This window comes from Drosophila sulfurigaster, chromosome 3 (genome assembly GCF_023558435.1).
Source record: "Drosophila sulfurigaster albostrigata strain 15112-1811.04 chromosome 3, ASM2355843v2, whole genome shotgun sequence".
Taxonomy (NCBI): Eukaryota; Metazoa; Arthropoda; class Insecta; order Diptera; family Drosophilidae; genus Drosophila; species Drosophila sulfurigaster.
Window position 1 is genome coordinate 50845322 of NC_084883.1, and position 21414 is coordinate 50866735.

The 21414-nt window shown below is 34.6% G+C and overlaps 1 protein-coding gene across 6 annotated transcripts; it reads left to right on the top strand.

Moving 5' to 3' along the window:
- Positions 1–1296: 1296 nt before the first annotated feature.
- LOC133845787 (G-protein coupled receptor 52) lies at positions 1297–20790 on the top strand. 6 transcript variants are annotated; one of them, XM_062280352.1, is made up of 5 exons: positions 1297–1642; positions 2322–2482; positions 16531–17946; positions 18677–18935; positions 18996–20790. In XM_062280352.1, the coding sequence occupies exons 3-5, from the start codon at positions 17814–17816 to the stop codon at positions 19570–19572; spliced, it is 969 nt and encodes a 322-aa protein (XP_062136336.1). In that variant the 5' UTR covers positions 1297–1642; positions 2322–2482; positions 16531–17813; the 3' UTR covers positions 19573–20790. The 6 variants fall into 6 exon arrangements, with proteins under 6 accessions (XP_062136336.1, XP_062136338.1, XP_062136337.1 ...); XM_062280354.1 differs by having other exon boundaries at positions 1297–1610; XM_062280353.1 differs by having other exon boundaries at positions 1297–1588.
- The last annotated feature ends 624 nt before the right edge of the window (positions 20791–21414 follow it).

Consider the following 21414-nt stretch of genomic DNA (forward strand, 5'->3'; position numbering starts at 1 on the left):
TTTGTTGTTAGAAACTTAAAAAATATACATATTATTTACCATTATTTATATTTTGAATTGAGTAATTTTTAAAAAATTCGAATTATTTAAATATTATTATTAGAATACATTATTTTATTTTTATTTCATAACCTTATATATATATTTATATATTTCATATTTATATTTATATTTGCTATAACTTATTTTTACTCTTCATTTTCAACAATATTTTTGCTTTCCAATATATTATTGCTTTGCGCTGTATTTTTGATGTCCACTTTCAGCTATATTTTTTCTTTGTGATGTGAGACGCCAAGTGCAAAACTATCGATAGTGCAGGGCTGCCATCGATGGCGGTGCGATAGCTCCAAACCATCGATAGTGCCATCGATAGTTCTCCACCTCTAGCTACCATCTCTAATTCAAATTCACTGATTATTGTGTTTGTGCGGTTGTTTCTTAAATTGTATAAACAAAAAGTTCGCCGTGCTCAGTTGGAGGATCCCCAACTTAAGGACTGTGTTGCAAAAGATTTAACTAACAAATCAAAAGCATTTTGCAAATATTGCAAATGCACATTAAATGCAAAGTTGTGGGACTTGAAATCGCCCGTAGAAACTAAAAAAACACAAGGCAAACCTTGAAGTACGGCGAGGTAACTAAACAATAGAGTTTCCCAAAACATCTACAGAGACATCCTCAAAGGAATCTCTGCTTGTTTGTGGCTCAACACTGTTCAATCAGTTCGGTTGACCACCTTAATAATTTGTGCGCGCAAATCTTTAAAGAAAGCCAGATAAAAATTCATCGAACAAAGTGCATGGCAGTTATAAAAAATGTGCTGACGCCACATTTCCAGGAATGTCTGCAAAACGACATGCAAATTCAAAATTTAGCTTATTGATTGATGAATCGACAGATATAAGCTTTACAAAAATACTTGATGAGTTTACGGCATTTTTCTATATTGGTTCCGAGGAGGTGGAAATTGCGCAAGTTTTGAACAATTTGCTTATCGAAGAAGAATCATTAAATAATCAACACTGAATGTACAAAAATATAAGATTTTGTCATTGAAAACTAACGGCTATTATAATTTACTATTTTTGAAGAAATCTAGCTATTTTTGGCTATTTTTTTATGCTTTCACTGCTATAAACGACCACTAAGAGTTGGCAACACTGATTGGAACTTCCAGCAAGCGGTGCTTTCGCTCTCACCTACTCTCTCTCTCTCTCTTTCTCTTCGAGTGTGTGCTGCGCTCTCTGGGCGTTAGTCCAGATGGAACGAAAAACGCTTTGGCCCAGTCGCCAGTCAGACAGTCAGCGCGTTGCACGTACGCACGCATCGAGCAGCAGCAGCAGCAGCAGTAGCAGCAGCGCGGGCGCGTTCAGTGGTTGTTGGAAACAGTCAGACACACACACACACACCTACACTAACACACACACATACAGACGGCGGGGGCCAGCAAACAAAATTTTCAGTTCTTGCTGTTCCGCTTCTGGCCAAAAAAGAAAAAAAAAGCGAAAAAACGAAGAAAAGGAAACTTTTGCAGCTTATTTGATGTTGTGAATTGAATATCGAATAGAACGCTGGATTAGTGAATGTAATTAAAAGCAACTGCAGCTGTGCGAAATATGCAAATTTATTTAATTATCTGGTGAATAATTGAAAAATCCAAGGCGCACACCTGCGCACATGTCCTATATGTGTGTGAGTGTGTGCGTCCGCTGTGAATGTGCATGTGTATGTGTGTTGAAGGCTAAGCAGCAAAAGAAAAGCCAACAAGTAACAAAAAGAAAAGCTGCATGTGTCCCACGTGCGTGAATAAATCTGAAACTAAAAAGAAAATAGTAGCGACAATAAAAATAAAAATTACCCAATTTAATTCGCAACCAAATCAATGACAAAAGTTTGCCGCAAAATAAAGTGAAAAATACTTTAATGTCGAATTAAATGATAGCTAAAGAATATTATTCCCTGCAAATCCCGAGAACAAAAAAATTTACATTTATCTAAATTGTGTTTAGAGCTCTTGCCTAAACTTTTCCACACACACAAATTTCGAAATTTATGATACTATCTTATCGTTGGTGCTTTTGATTTTTATTATTTAATGCCTTATGCATTAAAATATTATTTGATTGATTTATTAGACGCTTGGGCTCTATGACGCCACTAAAATACACTAAGCCCTCTCATTATACAATTCTTAGTTAGTCAGTTTCCCTTCAAGAGAATACGGGGAGTTTTAAGTCTGTAATCATAAATAAGAAGAGCTTACACATCTGGCAGCTAGACAGTTGATAGTTTCCTTTTGTCGTCATTTGTCGTTGCAGCCAAACAAAGTGATAAAGACAAAGTGTTCAAGACAAAATGTAATAACTATACTATATAAATATATACAACAACAACAACTAAACACCAAAAAGAAATTTAATTAAATGAAACAGCAAAAACTCAATGTTGGGAGAACTTTTCTGATGAACTCAAGTCAAAGGTGAGTATTCCAATTCCACAAAAAGGCTGCAACAATAGACACACCTAGAATACACACACACACAGATACACTCACACACACATAGAGATACACTCGTAGAGTAGTGTGAGCTCTGGGCGCATCCTACCTCAACACAAAAGCGAAACAGCAAAGCAAAACATAAACAACCCCAAAATGGCCACAAAAGCCAAAGCCAAGCTTCGCTGCCAGCATCGCCGTCGACATCGACATCGACGTTGGCGTCGGCGTCTGCAGCAGAGATGTGCTTGAGAGTGTGCTTCAAAAATATATAGGCAGAGCAAACAACGAAAATTCGCATGAAAAGCTCAATGCAAAAAAAAATGTTTGGCAAGCAGGCAGCATCGAGTTTGAGATTAGCGCAAGTCGCTGCGTAAATATTGAAAAGCTCATTTGAGAGCAGCGCTGCCAGCGTCAACAGTGGCAGCAGCTTAAGTTTATCACTTGCGTTCCACATACTCATTTTCGTCCTTGCCCTCTCCCTCTCCCACTCACACGCGCAGACTTTGCAATTTAGTGTAATGTCATTTCGCCTAGCTTAAGAACTTTCAACTTGTCTTTTTTTCTGTAGCATACTTTTGAGCATATCCAATATTCGACGACTGCCGAAGCGCAGCTTTGTTAGTAGCTGTTGTTTTTTTGTGTAGCATACTTTCGGGCATATCCAATATTAGCAAATGCTGAAGCGCAGCTTTGCTTCGCCTAATTCGTTTTTGGCATTGCATGCGTATCTTTTGTACGCTTCGTTACATTTTGTCACATTTCCTTTGCGTTTTGTTTCATTTCGTTTCGTTTTCGGGTTTCTCTTTTTTTTATGTACTTTGTTTTATAGGCAATTTGTCTTTTGGCTGCCGTCGATAACTTTTGCTGTGTCATAAAAACGCGTCAGCTTTGCCTGCTTTCGCTTTTAGCTTGTTCATTATTTTCGTTTTTTTTTTTTTGCTGTTGCTTTTGCGCTTTGCGTATCCTTGCGCTTATCTAGAAGGGATTGCTGCAGGTCCGTTTTGGCTGCCGTCAACTTGTTTATTTTGTCGTAAATTTGCCTTCAAGGGCGCGCGTATCATAATATTACACAGACATGGACAGTTTATCGATCACACAATGGGAAATTTCACACCTGGCCTCCTGTGGGGAGGAAGTCGAAAGAAACAAGAAACAAAAAACAAAACCACGTCGTGTCATGTCGAGTCAAGTTGAGTCGTGTCGGCTCTTCAAATTACGCCTTGCAATTTGCTGCGTTGCGCCTACTTCAAGGTCGCTTTGTTGTGGTTGTGGCTTTTGCATAATTCAAGCACCTCCGATCGCCGTTGCTTTTTATTCTTTTATTACATCCTCTTGCCACACACACACACACAAACACAGAGTTTACACATGGCTGGGCTGCCTGCATGCAACATTTTTCCCATGTCCAGCACACAAAATTCCATTGCATACTTCAAGGCTGCCGTCTAATTTACATGCCAAATGGCGCGTGCAACATTCTCAACAATTTCCTTCGCCCTCCCTCACACACGTAATTGTTTTCCTTTTCTTCTGCCACGTATACAATTAGCCAGCTGCAGCAACAGCCACAAAATAAAAACCCAGCTGCAACACAACCTTGATTTGTAATTATCGCAAATACACTTTAATTGCTACACATTATGATAAAATTGCCTTTAACAATGGCATCAAAAAGTAATAGCATATATGTTTATACTACGTACATATATATTATATATTATGTCGGTCTATTTATGTGTCGCCTACGCCAAGATTTATGGCCGCAACGTGTGTTGCGCTGCCCCGCATCGCGTGTCCACTGCGAGTTCCCATGCCACATGCCCCATGCCATGCCCCACAAAACATCTGTTATCACTAAGCTGAAAGCCGCAATGAAATTAGAAAGTAAGAGTGAATACGCATTGCGGCCACAGTTTAACAACAAACAAAAGCGAATAACCAAAAAAAAAATACTAAATAATACATAAATATGTTATATGGAAAAGCGAAAAACAACAACAAAGCATAACAACAACTGCAGAGCTAAATATAAACATAAAAGTATCTGAAAACTGAAAGCGAAAAAGAATTCCTACTTTTTGTAATGTGAACGAAGTGTGAATACACTTACAATTATGTGAATATATTTTACTAATACAAACAAAAGTATTTGGTAAAAGTTCTGATCCAAAATAAAGTATATAGTTTATTTTTGTATTTCCAGAAGATTAAATGCATTTAAAGTAAAATTATTTACAGATAGGAAAGTGTGAATGTGGTTTCGCTTTTTACAATATTTATATTTATATATTTTGATATTTATATTTGCAAAAATAAAATTATTTTTTATTTTTAATGACAACTTAAATTTTAAATTTGTTTTATAATTTTTGTAGTTTCCTTAAAAAAAAATCTGTAAAGAAAATAACAAGAAATTTGAATACATTTCCAAATAAAAACTTTACAATGTTTTTTTTTTCATTTTTTAGAACATTTATTTTTAAAGCTTTTAAAGTATTTTTTATTTCGATTTGAATTTTGTGTACTTCCATTATAAAACCTAAGAAAAAAGAACTAAGAACAATTCTAAATACTTTTTAATTTACGTATTTATAATTAAAAAAGTTCACAGTATTTTTCATTGCTTACTATATTTATATTTTATATTTTTATATCTATAATCATTCTATATTACAAATTCCTTTTTCTAAATTCATAATTTATTACATAAACAATCAAATTTGCAATTCGATTTTCTTAATTCTCAATAGCAGTATTTATGTATAATTTGAATTTTACAAATGACTCGACAGCTGACTCACTTGAAAAAATATAATGACATCATATAAAGTTATATAGATAGATTTCATAGAATCGGAAATGTCTGCTTCATAGCACTAATAAATTAAAATACTCTCCGCTCTAGGGTATAGAAAATGTGCCAAAATTCTTTTATATAATATATGTATCAACATTTGGCTTTTATGGCCCGCAGTATAAATTCGACATAACAAACTTAACGACTCTTGAATGCTCTACAAAAGAACTAAGAATGTTAATTAGTTGAGCTATTTATTTTAAATGTTTAATTTACAAGCAATATAAAAGCAGTTTAGTTAAATTCTGAATATTCTATAGAAACAAGATGAATCATTTTAATGAATTCTTAAGCAATTAAACGGCTTTAAGAGTGAATCATTTCTCTGTAATATTTCAGAATTTTTCTTAGCTCAAAGCTCAGAATCATTTACAGAATTGTTAAGCGATTCAATAGCTTTAGGAATGCCTCAGCTCTCTATAATATATCAAGTATTTCCTTAGGTAATTTATATGAATTTAACCAGATTTAAGATGACGCAGCTGTTCATCATTTTTCAAGTTTTTTTCTTAGTAAACTTTTAGAAATTCAATTGATTTCAAGTTCTAAACTTTAACATACAAATGTACAAAATAATTAACACTTTCTGCTTCAGCAATACAGAAAGAAAAACGTATTAAAATCAAGAATAAAATCTTAAAGTCAAAATTTAACCATGAAGGTTTATTTTTAAATCTAGATCGAAATTTAACAAAATAAATAGATTTCCGAATCTTGAAAATTTAGATTATAATCCTACAAAAATGGAAAAATCTTTAAATTAAACCAAGAGGGAAAAATCTTAAATCTAGATCAAACAGTTTTAAATTTCAATTGTTAAAAATAAAACAATAAAAACTATAGTATACACTTTTTTATACAATATTATATTTTAAGTTATTTCTTACCATTACAAATTGAATTGATTTCAAGTAACTTTACCATTTATGTAAAATGTTCATAACAATTAAAAATGCTTTGCTGGAATATTTAATATAGTAAATTTGTCGTGACACTTATCTATGCAATCTTCACTTTGAACTTTTCTTTTCATTTCCATTTAGTATCTTTCCCCTAGTCACACACACCCGAAATTACGCTGAAAACATTTAAAATCCGTACCGAAAAATAAACGACGACGTCAGCTGTGGCACATTGACAACGCCTCCCAATCACTCACACTCCCCCTTCTCCCCTTCTCCCTCCTTCGTCTTGTTTCCCTTTCCCAACCGGACTTTGGCAATCAGTGAAAGTTTCATTTAGCTGTGTGTGAGTGTGTTTGTGTGTCCATCTCTTGACGCCTTTCCGGGCACACAAATCGCGCTCTTAACTGACAATAGACATGCCCAAGCATAGACTGAGTCTATGAGTATGTCACACAATTTTCGGGGGGCGGGCAACTATTTGTATTTGTTGTGGGTGTGGCACTTTAAGCCCAAAACTAATTGGCTTTAATGGCCGAGCGATGAGTAAAAAGGGACAAAAGTACACAGAAGCAAAAACTTATAAAAAAAGTATAAATACAAAAAAAAGCTAACACCAAAAATAAATATTATACTACGATGTCCAATTTGAGCAAAGAAGATAAACTCTTAAATAAAGATCAATATTCTACATTACATTCTAGATAGCCCATTTTTTAAATTTAAGACTATATTACTTTTTCAAGAATGGAAAAATATAAAAACTGAAACAAGAAATCAAAATCATCAAGATCAAACGTTTAAAAAAAAACAAGATCAAAATTAATGAATTTAAAAGCTTTTTGATTTTTTTAAATGATGATTGAAGACCGAAGCTTAATTTAAGAATTTTTCAACATATAAGATCGTAAAAATCTTAAAACAAAGTTTGCGATAAATTTTTGAATCTAGATTTTTATACACACAGTATAGGGTAGAAAGGTATTATATGTTAACTTTGTACCTCCAGGAAATACATGTAACAGGCAGAAAGAGGCATCTCCGACCCTAAAAAGTATATATATTTTTGATCAGAGTCATAGAGTCATAAATCAATATTGCTTCAAATTTTAGTCACGCCCACTTCCACCTCTGCAAATTGATAAAAAACGAATAAAAACAAAAATGTTGAAGCTAGTACACTCAATACTAACTATAGTTTTTATGATTCCTGATCATTTGGTTGCGATCAGATAAAAATTGCAGAACTTATTTAGGAAATACTTTTGTATGGATACTTACTAAAGATCTTAGTACCTAAGCCTGAGATGCTGGTATATTTTCTACTCTATGGTATATTTGGAATGTAGCTTTGGCTGTCAGACCGGTATATTTTGCACTTTATGGTACATTTTTAATGTAGTAGTATATAAATATACCAAATATAGCATTGGACATATTTTTAGTATACTTACGGTATATTCATTTAATATATTTTAAGAATAATACCGACTTGATTTGCTGTTAATAGGTAGATAGATAGTAGATATCAAACTTTAAATTAAGAATTTCTCATCCTAAAAATCTTGTAAATAGTTTTTTATAAGAGTTACTTCTCAATCTACATGTCTTTCTCTCTGTGTAAAGTATCGAATGTTGGAATTAGTATTTCAGTTATTGTTTTGCGCCTGCAGTTGTTGCAAATTGGTTGAATGTCAAACAGTGCGCCAAACAATTGCCACATGCTGCCACGCCACACTTGCTGCAGCAGCTTCAACAACGAGCCAATAAATTGCAAATGAAATACAAGTCACAAGGATGATGTTGCGAGCTTGAGCTCGAATTCTCTCCCCTCGCTCTCTCTTTCTGTTCACTTGAGCTGCCACGCTCTTCCTTGTTTACACAGTCACTCTCTCTGTCACTCTCAGTCACTCTCTCTCCCTCTCTCATTCACTCTCTCTCACTTTCGTGGCTATATATAACTGTATTCCTATTGCCATTCAGCGCACAGCTGACATCGAAAAACAGCGAGCGGCTTGCCTCAACCTCAACCTCGATGTCGCTTCGCGTTGCTTCGTTGCCTGCCGCCTTATCAATCAATTGGCAAATAACAGCAACAAATAAACACACACAAGAGTTGCAACTGTAGACTGGCAAATTGATGCATTGACATATTGATTGAGCCACTGAGCACACTGCAACTGGCTTCGACTTTGGCTTTGGCCGATGATGGCTGCGACTGCTGAATGTCAAGTTGCAGCATTGAAGCAACTCTTGTTGTTGTTTTCCGTTTATTGATTGACTGTCTAAGTGTGTCAATGTGTGTGTGTATTAGTATGTGTGTGAATATATTAGTATATGTGTTTCTGCCGGTATCAAGCGCACAACTGTCCTTAGCCTTAGCGCAAGTTGTATTTATTACGCATACGACGCGTTGCCAATGACGACAAGGATGCAGCAGCTGAGCACATTAAGCGCGTCCTTCGTCAAAAGTAATTTATAACATTTGTCAGCTTCATCCACTATCAACTTGCTTGCTCGAAAAACTCAACCAAAATGTTTCTAGGGAAATCAAAGTCAACTGAAAAAGCAAAAGCAAAAAATAATAATAATAAAACTGCAAAAGGGGAATAAAACGATATAAAACTAAACACGGGTGCGTCGCCAAGGCGCTGCGCGTGTCCTTGGCCACCACCACCACCATCAGCCATCAAAGCAAACCAAACACAACGAACTCAACCCAGAATTGGGCCAAATGAAAATATTACGTATACGCCATGTTCCATGTTCCATGTGTAAGGGTGTGTGACACCATATACATTTTAATGGCGCGCTTGGTTTGGGCAGTCGACTGAGTTTATGACCTGCCCCCAAAAAAACAAAAAGAACAACGACAACGACGAACGGACAACAAAATTAACAACAATAAGTTGACAACACGTGCGTTTAGCGTCGAGCCCCACAAACAGCCGAAAAAGATAATAAAAGTTTTTGCTCTTGGCAACTAATCAAAATACATATAGGAGTTTATGCAAATTAATTAAATTAAATAAATAAGAGTCAGCACATAAAAAGTAGTTCTTAATTTCAGTTCATATAATTTGCATTGCTATATATTTTTTGTTATAAAGAAAAACAATTTTACTTTAATAGTAATCACAAATATAAAAATTTCACTTAAAAAATATAATATCACAATCTTAATAATAATAATAATGTATACAAGTTTCATTTAAAACATTCCCAAAAGTGAATAAAGTTAATTTTTAAGTTTCACATTAGACTTTAACCAAAATTGATCCATGATTAATAATGTCAAAAAAGATAAATGAAATACTATATTTTGTTCATAACAAAAGTTTCTGTATAGCAACTATTTTCTTAATTTAACGTATTATTCGTATTCAAATGTATTTTTATTTTATTTACATTCATGAAACACAGTTGAAAATATAAATAGCTTCGAACATAGTTTCAGCACTTAAATAAAAAACAGTTTAACCTTACATTTTTTACATTTAATGTATTGATAAATAGGAAAAAGTTAATATAAAATAAAAGGTTTATATATAACAAATAATAAAAGCTACAGTCGAGTGTGTTCAAATAAAACCAAAACGGTATTATTCTTAAATTATGTTAAATTAATATATTGCAAAACTACAAAAATATATCAACGTCTATATTTGGTATATTGTAATACATTCAAAATATACCATAATGTTAGAAATATACCGATTTGTCAGTCAAAGTGACTGCAAAAATACTAAAATATTTCAAATGGTACATTCAAAATATACCAGATTGTCATCCAAAGTAACTACTACCGTAAAAATACTAATGCGACTTCTGTAATTGGTATATTGATATGATACTACTTTCAAACTATACAATATAGGGTAAAATATTCCAGATTGTCAGTCAAGGTGGCCACAAAAATACTAAAATATTTCTAATGAAACATTCAAAATATACCAGATTATCATCCAAAATAACTGCTACCCCAAAAATACTAAAATATACATTCAAAATATACCATATAGTGCAAAATATACCAGATTGTCAGCCTGTCAAACTCGATCACAGCAGGCGTTATTTGTCATACAGAAGTATTTCTTAAATAACTTGTACAATTTGTATCCGATCGTAATCAACTTTTCAGAAATCATAAGTAGAACAGTTATTATTGCCTAGACCACATTTACGCTTGTTATTCAACCTTTGTCGATTTGCTTGGGTGGAAGGAATGAAGCTTCAAGCTTCATATAATTTATTCCCATTAAAGCCTTAAAAACTTTTGTAATGCATTTCGATAATATAAAAATAATTGCAAATTTAATTAAGAAGAGATTAACATAGTAATAATAATATACATACATATATAAATAAAAGGTCATACAAGTTTCATACCATTAATGCTTTAAAAAAATAATATGCAGCTTGAAAAATCACTTAGTAAAAATGTCATTCCTCTATTTAAGCTAAAATGTGCACGCCATGAAAAATGATTGCGATATTTCAGGCACTACTCTCGCTCTTTCCACAACAGCCAAAAGAAAAGTTCTTTCGCCTTGGCTCACTTTAAAATTTGCATTTATTAATTGCATTCGCTGGCGTCGCGAAACTTTTTAGCCAAGTTTCATGCAACAGGCCGCTGGCTGGCAATGCAGCTTCTATGCTTGAAGTTGCCAGTTGCCAGTTTTGCAAAGTTCTTAAGTCACTTTATTTGCTGTGCGCTGCGAGTGAGTTGTCGCCATATGCGAGACTATTAATTATGCAAAGCAAGAAAAAAAACCCGAATAGTAAACTGTACTAAACTGTGAGCTCAGAAGTTGACTTCGCATTGTGCCTAAAAATAAACAGCATTAAAAATAGATGCGGCAAAAAAAAGCAAGCAAGCAAGAAAGGTAACAAAAGGCAGACAACAAGCAGCAGCAGCGGGCTGCTCTGACACTCTGAGGTCATGCTTATATAAGCCTGCTCCGATGACGTGGCAGCTTCCCCCTCCCCCCCTTCTTGTCCTTTCATCTGCAGCAGCCTTGCCTTGCCTTCGGTTTTGCCTTGTCGCGCCAACGTCATCAACTGAGTATCCTTTTTTTAGCATGCACTCGCCTTGGCCTTCGCATTTTGCCCGTATTTTTAGCGCACCCCCGCCCCTCTCTCTCTCTCCCGCTGCTTTCACTCTCAGTAAGGACACCCTAGCCACCTGGCCGGGCATTTAAATATGATTTTATGGCAGCCCCCCAAAGCGACGACGACGACGACGTCGCTCGTGGCTTTGTAAATCACTTGACGTTGCTCTGTGCCATCACCGTCATCGTCATCGTCGCATGTGGCAACTCCCCTCTCGACTCTCCACTCCTCTCCCCTCGCCTCAACTCGACATTCACACATGTATCCCGGTATCTGTGCTCTCCGCCTCTATGCGAGACTTTGTGTGTTGCGCCATAAACACGCATGCGATACATATTTTATGGCTTCAAATGAAATCTACAAGCGCAGCCCACAAATGCCACACACACACACACACACACACACACACACATGCCTAACGCACCTACACATACTATGTAACTCTTCTCTCTTGCTCACGTACAGCACTGTGCATTTGTCTAGAAGCGATAAAGTTTTTTGCGCTTTGTTTGTGCTCACAAAGTTGTGGGCGCATTCATAAATCTGTGAACAAAGCGAGAGCTCAAAACTTGTTTGCAGTTTGTGTAGCCTACTTTTAGGTTGCACTGTTGATGATGCTGCAGTTTCAAAGCAACTGATAACGCGTTCAACTGCTTAAACTGCTGGATTCAAATGAATGGCTATTATTTTTACTTAGTTTCATAATATTTCAAATTATTCCTCATATATAGTATTCCCTTTGATTTAGATTTTATTTTTACTGAACCGAAAGACAAATGATTCAGTAATAAGTATAGTTATGTTACTATATACCATTATTATCAGGTTTTTGCGTTTAAAAATATTCCAATTTGTTTTAGATTATTTTCATTTCATGTGTCCTGCTACCTACAAGGCATAATTTGCAGTAATAATGCATCAAAAGTTGCTTGCAATTTATGTTGCCTACTTTTAGGTGCAGTATAAAAATGCACTGCTGATGATGCTGCAGTTTTAAAGCAACTGATAACGGGTTCAGTTTCTGAAACTGCAACTAATTTAAAATGTAAGGTTATTAGTTAAAGTTTTATTCGAAAAAATTCATATTATTGACTATATTTCTATCTTGCTATCTAGCAGATAGTTCAGAATTAATGTCCCCAAACTTGTTTGTTGATGATGCTGCAGTTTTAAAACAACTTATTATGGGTTTAAGTGCTTGAACTGCAACTTCTTGTATATGTCATAATTATTAAGGTTTTCTGTTGAGAAATATTTCAATGAATTTTAGATATATGTGCCTTTTGAATTCGTTTTCCTTACGTGTTTTCTTTACCTAAAAGTCAGGAATTGCAATATTAATGCACAACAAGTTATTTACACTTTATGTTGCCTACTTTTAGGTGCAGTTTGTTGCATTTAAACTCCAAATTGCACTGCTGATTATGCTACAGTTTAAAAGAACTAATAACAGTTAAAATTGCTAAACTGCTTTAATATGCTTTTATTATTAAGGTTCTGTATTTAAATATATTTCAATATGTTTTTGATCTATAATATTCCTTTAAATTGTTTTCCCTTACATGTATTCTGATACCAACAAGGCAGAAATTTTAAGCGCAGTTTGAAAATTTTAAAGTGCAGTGCTGATGTTGCAGTTGGAAAGTGGCTGATAATTGTTAAAGCTACCTTAACCACTACAAGGAGTTCAGATAAGACTGATTATTGAGAAGATAATTAAAGATATTGAATAGGAAAAATAGGATTGTGAGATTGCTGCCCACTATTATTAAATTTTAGTAAAAATTTAAATAAAGGAAAAGCTCGCAAATTAGAATTCCCGAAAATTTCAGTTTTTCTAGTGAATCTTTATATTTCGTTACGTTTAACTAAACTATGCCCGTTATGCATATAATTTTTTAATGTATACTTTATTAGCAATCTATCTAACAATGGCCGTTGATTGTTTAAATTCAGTTATTTATTTTGTTAGCCAAAATATAATGAACAAAAATATTTATTGTAGCTTTTTAAGTAAAAAAAGTGTATATATAAAAATATTGGCAATCCACTGTTCATATGAAATGGTATATTTCTAAGGGATTGAACTCTTTACAATAAATATTGTATTATAAATATTTTATATTATAATTCTAAACTAATATTATATATTACTTCTTCATAATAATTTCTAGACAATCGTTAATTATTTACGTATTTATAGTTCCTGTCTTTCTGAGTTTCTCAGAATAATTCAAACCCCTTTATTTGCCCCACACTGTAATCACAAATATATACACTACACACACATAGCATTTAACTGTAGTTATACTTTCATGTGTGTGTATTATTATTGTTGTATGTCTTATTGAGCCATCACATGAATACATAAGCGTCTATCTACGTAACAGCTGCCACCAAAATGGGGCAACATTTGTTTCAATTCTGTCCACATTTCACTCAAGTGAATTATTGCGTTGCCATAATCAAAATCTCATCAACCTCAAGACTTATTTCGCAGCAGCAGTTGAGGCAACAACAACAACAATAATTGTATTATTCATAATTAATCATCAAAAAGATTCACGTGCTTATTGATTTTTTTCGTTGGCATTGTTTCTACTTTTTTGTTGATGAGTTCGCTGAACTCATTTCTCATTTCTCACATGTCCCCAATGGGGAGGGGAAGAGGGAGGTGGCTCAGCCTTGTGCCTCATTATGTGTGGCACAAATCGACGCTACGGTTAAGTTGGCAGCAATAACAGTTATTTCACTGTAATTGCCAGTTCCAGGCCCAAGCCCGAGTCTCTCTCTGTTCTCTGTTCTCAGTGGCGACTTGATGGCGGCGCCATGAAACCATTTGCACAAATGACGTTTTCCGCACCACAATCGCCGCCCACTTTCGCTCAGCCACGCCCCCGACATCAACTGCACGCGCTTACGCAATGATTGACAGCAGAGAGAGAGGGAGGGAATGTGTGAAAGAGATGAAAGCAAATGCAATTCATTGTTATTTATCACCTGTCGGCTGCCAAACCATTGCGACGTTAGCATTAATTAAATTACAAAGTCAAGCGAGAGACAAACTTGTTACAGTCACAGTTACCCCATTGACCTCTGCACACCCCCCTCCCTCTCCTCCCTTGCAGTCATCTCCCGCTGCTTCTCTAATGGCATTTGATAATGCTTTCCGGCTTTTGTTTGCCTTCGTCTGCGTGGCAAATGACGCGATGACGTCGCCAATGATGCTGATGAGGTAAACCAACTTAGTGAAGGCGGGGGGCGGGGCATCTGTAGGGCTGCTTGATAGTTGATCGATTGCAAAAAGCACTAAGCATCAATAACGCAAGTCAAACAGACACAGACCAAAGGTGACCAGTTTGATAACCGCAGTTTGAGAGTCACAGTTGGAAAAGCGCTGCGCAACAGTTTGACAGCATATCAGAGCATAAGCTCTCGATAAATGAGTGTAATTTAATGTTTTACAACAATGTAAAATAAAAGTGTGAACAAAATTTACATGATTAATAACTATATTTAATATTTATGAGACTCAAACATTAATTTACATTTTAAGCAGCACAAATTAGTGAAGCTGAAAACTTCGATGCAATGAACAACGATATTTTTTATAGCGATGTTTTCGTTGATGTCGATGTTAAGTGCTACCTCGATGTTTGACATCATAATTTTACAATGTTTTTATATGATCAAAAAAATATTAAACAAAAGGAAAAGGAATTCTAATGAAGCTTTTTGTTTCGAATATTTTAATAGAATGAAGAAGTTTATTTTTAAAATATTACGAATTTCTAAGTACAATACTTTTTGGACGATGTTTTCCGATATTTTGTTTTGTAATAAAGTTAGGCGAGGCATCGATGTTATTTATATTTTATATGTTATATTTCCAAAACGTAAACGGATATGAACATCGATGTTTTCTGTGAAATATGCATAACTGTAAAAATCGTAAAGAAAAAAACAATTGCATTCAAAAAAAAAAAATATTACATAAAATTGTTCTTTATTTTGAAACTTAAATAATATGTGAATTTTCAATATTAATTATTAATTTACTAATATTAGTAATTTAGAATTACTAAATTACAAAATGAAATAAAAACAAGAGATTTAATTACTCAATTTATTTTATTTATATTTAATTTATTTTTTTATTATATTATTCATTATTAATTTCATAATCAAGTTAAAATCTGTAGTACAAACTGTATTCTTGAAGGTCTTTAAGGATGCCTTAAATATTTCTTAAATAAATATGTTTTAAATATTATTGAGCAAAGTTAATTATTGTTTTAAATCTATAATTAAATTCTATAGAATAAAGTCATGACTATAGCTCTTTAAGCTGCTCTTTAATATTACAAAAATATTATAAATAAAATGTATATTATTATTTATTTTAAATATTATTGAGTAAAGCTTCTTTTCACTAACTTTTCGCTCAAGTTAACAGCAAGGTAAATTCTAATAATTATTTTCAATTTTGAATTAAATTATATATGAGTAAAGGTCAACACTTAAGCTCTTTAAGTAGCATCTAATATTGCTTAAATATTTCCATTAAAATATTATTAAGCAAAGTTTCTTTTCGCTTTCATTTTTATGCAATTCAACAGCAAAGTAAATGCAAATTTTGTAATTGAAATTCAATTACGCAAAGCGCGCATAATTATTGCATAAATAGTTGGTGTAATTGTGACATCAACTCAGTTCGTCTAAGAAGACGAAGCAGCTGTAACATTTCAATTTGAGCTGAAGCTAATTGCAGTTTGACAGCCATTGGCACAATTGTTGTGCAGTCAATGTCACTTGAGGCTGTCACTGCGATGGCTCTCAAACTGTGTCAAGTGCACAATCTAAAGTGGGTCAGCAGCAGAACCATCAGATGCGGGGGTGGTTGCGAGGGGGTGCAACTAGGTGGGGGAGGTGACACACAAAAAGCTAAAGTGCCACTGGCAGGACGAAAGGATAAGCACGCTTATGTAAAGCATTTATGCAGCTAAAAGGCTTTTGTCGCCAGCCACGTAATAATTTATTGAAAGCCAAAACGGGGCAAAGAAAAAGGGGTGGGGAGGGGTGGAGGGGGGAAACGCTCTCTTCTACCATTTATCGATTGTTATATAAATAAATGATTTCTTGTGTTATTTTTACAGATGCGCACAATTAGCTTAAACTGACAACAACAGCAACAACAACAAATAGATGAGAAGCAGCTAGAGCAAATAACACCAAACAACAACAGCAACAAAATACAGCCAGAATTTACAAAGCAAAAGGATAATCACAATCACAACACAGCGAAAAAAAACAAAAACCCAAAAAATATAAAAACGATTTAGTCAAATATTTTAAACTTAAAAACGTAGCACATCAAAAGCCTTACGAAATATTTCAAACAAACAAAAAAAAAACAAAGTAAAATATTTAAAAATAATTTTGTGCTGTGCTCTGATTATATATTTATATAATTAAAAGTAGAAGAAAAGGCATTAGCAGAAGATCGCGACAACGTATTCATAAATATTTAAATAGCAACTAAAAATTAACAAAGTAAATCTAAAAATTAAAACTAAATAATTGTAATCATTATTCTTCCACTTAAAAGTTCGAAATGTGTAATTTTTAAATTTCAAAAAAAAGAAAAACTTAAAACTTAGTCAACAAATTTAGAAGCAACAAACAATATACAATATATATTGCAGACATATATATACAGATATATATATAATATATAGAAAATATATTCAAAACTTTTTAGTAGCATTAAAGCGAGCATTAAAACGAACAGTTTAAAGATATTAACAAAATTTTATTAAAATTTAGCAAAAAAGCGTTGTGAATTTAATACCAAACAAAAACAAAAAAATACTAAAATACTACAAGTTAAATTGAAACCTAAACGAAATGAACTAAATGAAATTGTCTATTAGTAGTTTTTAAAGGTAAAACACATTTTAAACGAAAGTTTTAAACGAGCTTCTAACACATGCGACTTGGCAAAACAAATAGCAAACATTATCCTTAACCTTAACCGCAGCCCCCCAACAACAAGAGTAACAACAAAAGCAGCAGCAACAACAAGAACAACAACTACAATCGAATTGCAGGTCTTGGCTTAGCGCCAGCCTAAAAGCAGGCAACACAAATTTATACAAATTTGGCGAGCTCAAGGTGCTGCAGCGACGGCGACGCTGACTCGACGACGACCTTCGCGTGTGCAGTTTGCCTATTGCACAATAGAGGGCGCCACACCACGCCAAAACTCTGAAACACACTCACACACGTAGAAACACACCAACACACACAGGCAGACCGAGCACATTTACTGACACACATTCGAGTGCAGGGCGTCATGACCGGAAGTGAGGTACAATTGAGCCTGTCGGCCTTTGCATAACCTTAAGCCAGAGCGCTTTCACTTGCAGTGGCCAGAAAAATGCCGGAAATGAGCCACCTGCAGGATATTTCGAAAGTGGAGAACCTCACCAAAGCCGTACTCATCTCCATACTGGGCGTGGCGATCGTGTTGTCCAATCTGCTGATCATCGCCACCTATGCCAACTTTAAAGGTAAACTATCGATTAATCGATTAATTATACCCGCTACCCATAGGGTAGAAGGGTATTATAACTTTGTGCCGGCAGGAAATGTATGTAACAGGTAGAAGGAGGCATCTCCGACCCTATAAAGTATATATATTCTTGATCAGCGTCAACAGCCGAGACGATCTAGCCATGTCCGTCTGTCCGTCCGTCCGTATGAAACACTGGATCTCAGAGACTATAAGAGATAGAGCTATAATTTTTTTTCGACAGCATTTGTTATGTTTGCACGCAAATCAAGTTTGTTTCAAATTTTTGCCACGCCCACTTCCGCCCACGCAAATCAAAAAAGTCGAATAACAAGGGTAGTTTTAAAGCTAGAGTTGCGAATTTTGGTATATACTATAATTACTATAGTAGTTATGATTCCTGAAAATTTGGTTGCATTTGTTATTAAAGAAATACTTTTGTATGGGCAAAAACGCCTTCTTACTAGGGGTCTGAGTTGCTTTGGCTGACAATCTGGCACATAGTGCCGTCTATGGTATATTTTGAATGGTGTGCTGTATCGATATACCAAGTATACCATTTGGTATATTTTTAGTATTTTTAGTATTTTCGGTATATTTTGAAAATAATACCGCAATATTTTGCTTATTAAAAATGGGTAGCGGGTATCTCACAGTCGAGCACACTCGACTGTAACTTTCTTACTTGTTTTTATACTCTAACACTAACTTACAATCCACACTCGCAGGTCCCACGGAGGTTATTAACTATTATCTGCTATCGCTAGCAATCGCCGACTTGCTATGCGGTCTACTCGTGGTGCCCTTCTCCGTTTACCCCGCCCTGAGGGGCGAATGGGTGTACGGCGATATCGTGTGCCGTTTCACCGGCTATCTGGAGGTCACACTGTGGGCTGTGTCCGTTTACACCTTCATGTGGATATCGGTGGATCGTTATTTGGCCGTACGCAAACCGTTGCGCTATGAAACGGTGCAAACGAAAACGCGGTAAGCAAAAGCACGTTAGTTATCGATAGTTCGATTAACAGGCTTATCGTTTTTTGATAGCTGCCAATGCTGGATGGTCTTCACATGGATATCGGCAGCATTACTTTGCTGTCCACCAATTCTGGGCTATTCACAGCCCATCGAGAACAATGTGACGCACATTTGCATGCTGGATTGGGGCAATATGGCGGCATATAGTGCCACATTGGCGATATTAGTATTAGGTCCCAGCCTCATATCGATAGTACACAACTACGGCTACATATTTGTGATGATGCGCAAAATTAGGTCCGGCGAGCCCATACATGATAAAGAATATGCAACTGCATTGGCTGAAAATTTATCGAACCCTAGTCATATGATGTCATTCGCATTAGTCTTTGCATTCTGGATGTCCTGGCTGCCATGGATATTGTTGCGTCTCTATGAGGTGGTCACGGGCGAGGTTATCCAAAGTACTCTTATCAATTTCGCAGTCGTTTGGATTGGTATATTGAATTCATTTTGGAAAATTGTGATTATGACCGGCATGTCGCCGCAATTTCGCATTGCGTTGAGAGTATTTTGCTTAACAATTTGCTGTAAGACTAAGGGCAGATTGCAAGCGGAGCTAATCGGGTTGGACCCAGATGACTAGAGCCGTTAAATTTTCAAGTATAAATTGGTTGTAAATCGCATCTTGTGTCATTTGAAAATCAAAAACCAAAAAGTGAAGAAAAAAAGAAATCATAATACAATATGCCCAATAACTGAACCGTACTTGTCCCCTTGGCCACATAGTTGCATATTTATGGACCGCTCTGGGCGATGCGCACCAAACAAAATACTCTCCATCTCCACAACAACAACAACACCAACTAATACCAAACCATTCAACATCTCCACCACCAACAACAATATTAAACAACAGCAACTACTAAAAACAACATCTGCAACCAACAAAACAAAACAAAAACAAACACTGACAAGTTGAAAGACATATTCATTATAATAGTTAATAAGCTAAAAACATTTGGTAAGAGTTTTTATTATTAATTAATTAACTAATTAATAATATTATTGTGTATTTATGAGCTTACAACGTACAGTATATGTTCGTATATAGCGTGTATGTATACATATCTAGCTATATACTCATATTACTTATGTCTAACACACGCCTAGTCCACATACCAGAGATATCATGGAATTTAATTTCCGCCAGCTACATTTCCGTTTTCGTTGGCATTTAAATTTGAAAAACTTGCGTTCATCGTTATCGTTATCGCTATTGTTTCGGTTAACAGCGCTCTGTTAACCAGCTGTTGTTAACATCTCTCTTGCTAAGGCGACGCTAGCTTCACAAGCAAACAACAAATTTAACACATATGCAAAGGTTTAGCGCTTGGCGCGTGTAAAGTTTTTTCAAAAAGTCCATATTAAGTACGAGTAGCATACTATAATATATTTATAGAATTTAGCAAATTAACTATTGTGTAGAGATTTATCAAATAAATTGCCAAAACAAAACATAAAAGAAAAACTAAATGAATAAAGACCCAAGAACGTAGATAGATGATTCGATAAGCAGTTCAGTCGAGTTCAACATTTTCAAATCTTTGCACGCTTCAAGAAATCAAGATCAACAACAACAACAACAACAACGTAAACAACGGCTATTCCTTCTCTCCGTTTATTAGTTACATTTATTATCCTGTACGAGAGTGTAGCTCAAAACGAAAATAAAAAGCAAATGCAAACAAATACTTGACACATTTCCAGTAGGTTTTAGCGCAAAACAAAAACTAAGCTAAATATAAATATATACTTAAATAAGTACGACTACAGTATGTATGTACAAGTAGCAAAGAGTAAAGTAAAGAGAGCAAGAACGAAGATGACAAATTGCATACAAATCGTAATATATATAAATATATACATACTTATATATAGTTTAATGTACGATAATTTAGTATTAGACAACAACAAGTTTAATAGTTTAATTCGTATCATGAATTATGTATATTTAGATTATAAATTAATTGTTTATAATTTCACCGAGACGACGTCGACGACGACGAAGACGAAGAAGGACATGAGCGCAACGTTGTTCAGATTTTCAACAGACTGTTGCAATTTTGCCTAGTTCCCTTAGTGGGTTAAATTCAGTTTCCTCGATCTGGGCAGAGTTGTGCTCATGTTGTCCATGGTGTGTTTGTTGTTAAATATTGTTAACGCATATGTTATCCACAAACAAGCCAAGAAAGCATTGTGTATATTGTTTCATCATTGTACATTGATTTCAATCATTTAAATTAATTTTATAAAATGTTATCGATTTGATATGTAAGCAAATTGTAAGAACGTGTTAAAAATTATATAATTATTAAAACGAGAGCAGTAAATTATGTACATGGAAAGTTAAAAACCCGATGTTTCCTTATTCGCCATTCACATTTGAATTTTTAATATGTACCCGCCAACAGTAAATAACATTTTC

What these genes read in the sequence shown, in the direction of transcription:
- LOC133845787 (XM_062280352.1), top strand. Translation starts at nt 17,814, where the DNA reads ATGCCGGAAATGAGCCACCTGCAGGATATTTCGAAAGTGGAGAACCTC. An exon ending in CACCTATGCCAACTTTAAAG is followed by an intron (nt 17,947 to 18,676) that starts GTAAACTATCGA and finishes CCACACTCGCAG; the next exon opens with GTCCCACGGAGGTTATTAAC. An exon ending in ACGGTGCAAACGAAAACGCG is followed by an intron (nt 18,936 to 18,995) that starts GTAAGCAAAAGC and finishes GTTTTTTGATAG; the next exon opens with CTGCCAATGCTGGATGGTCT.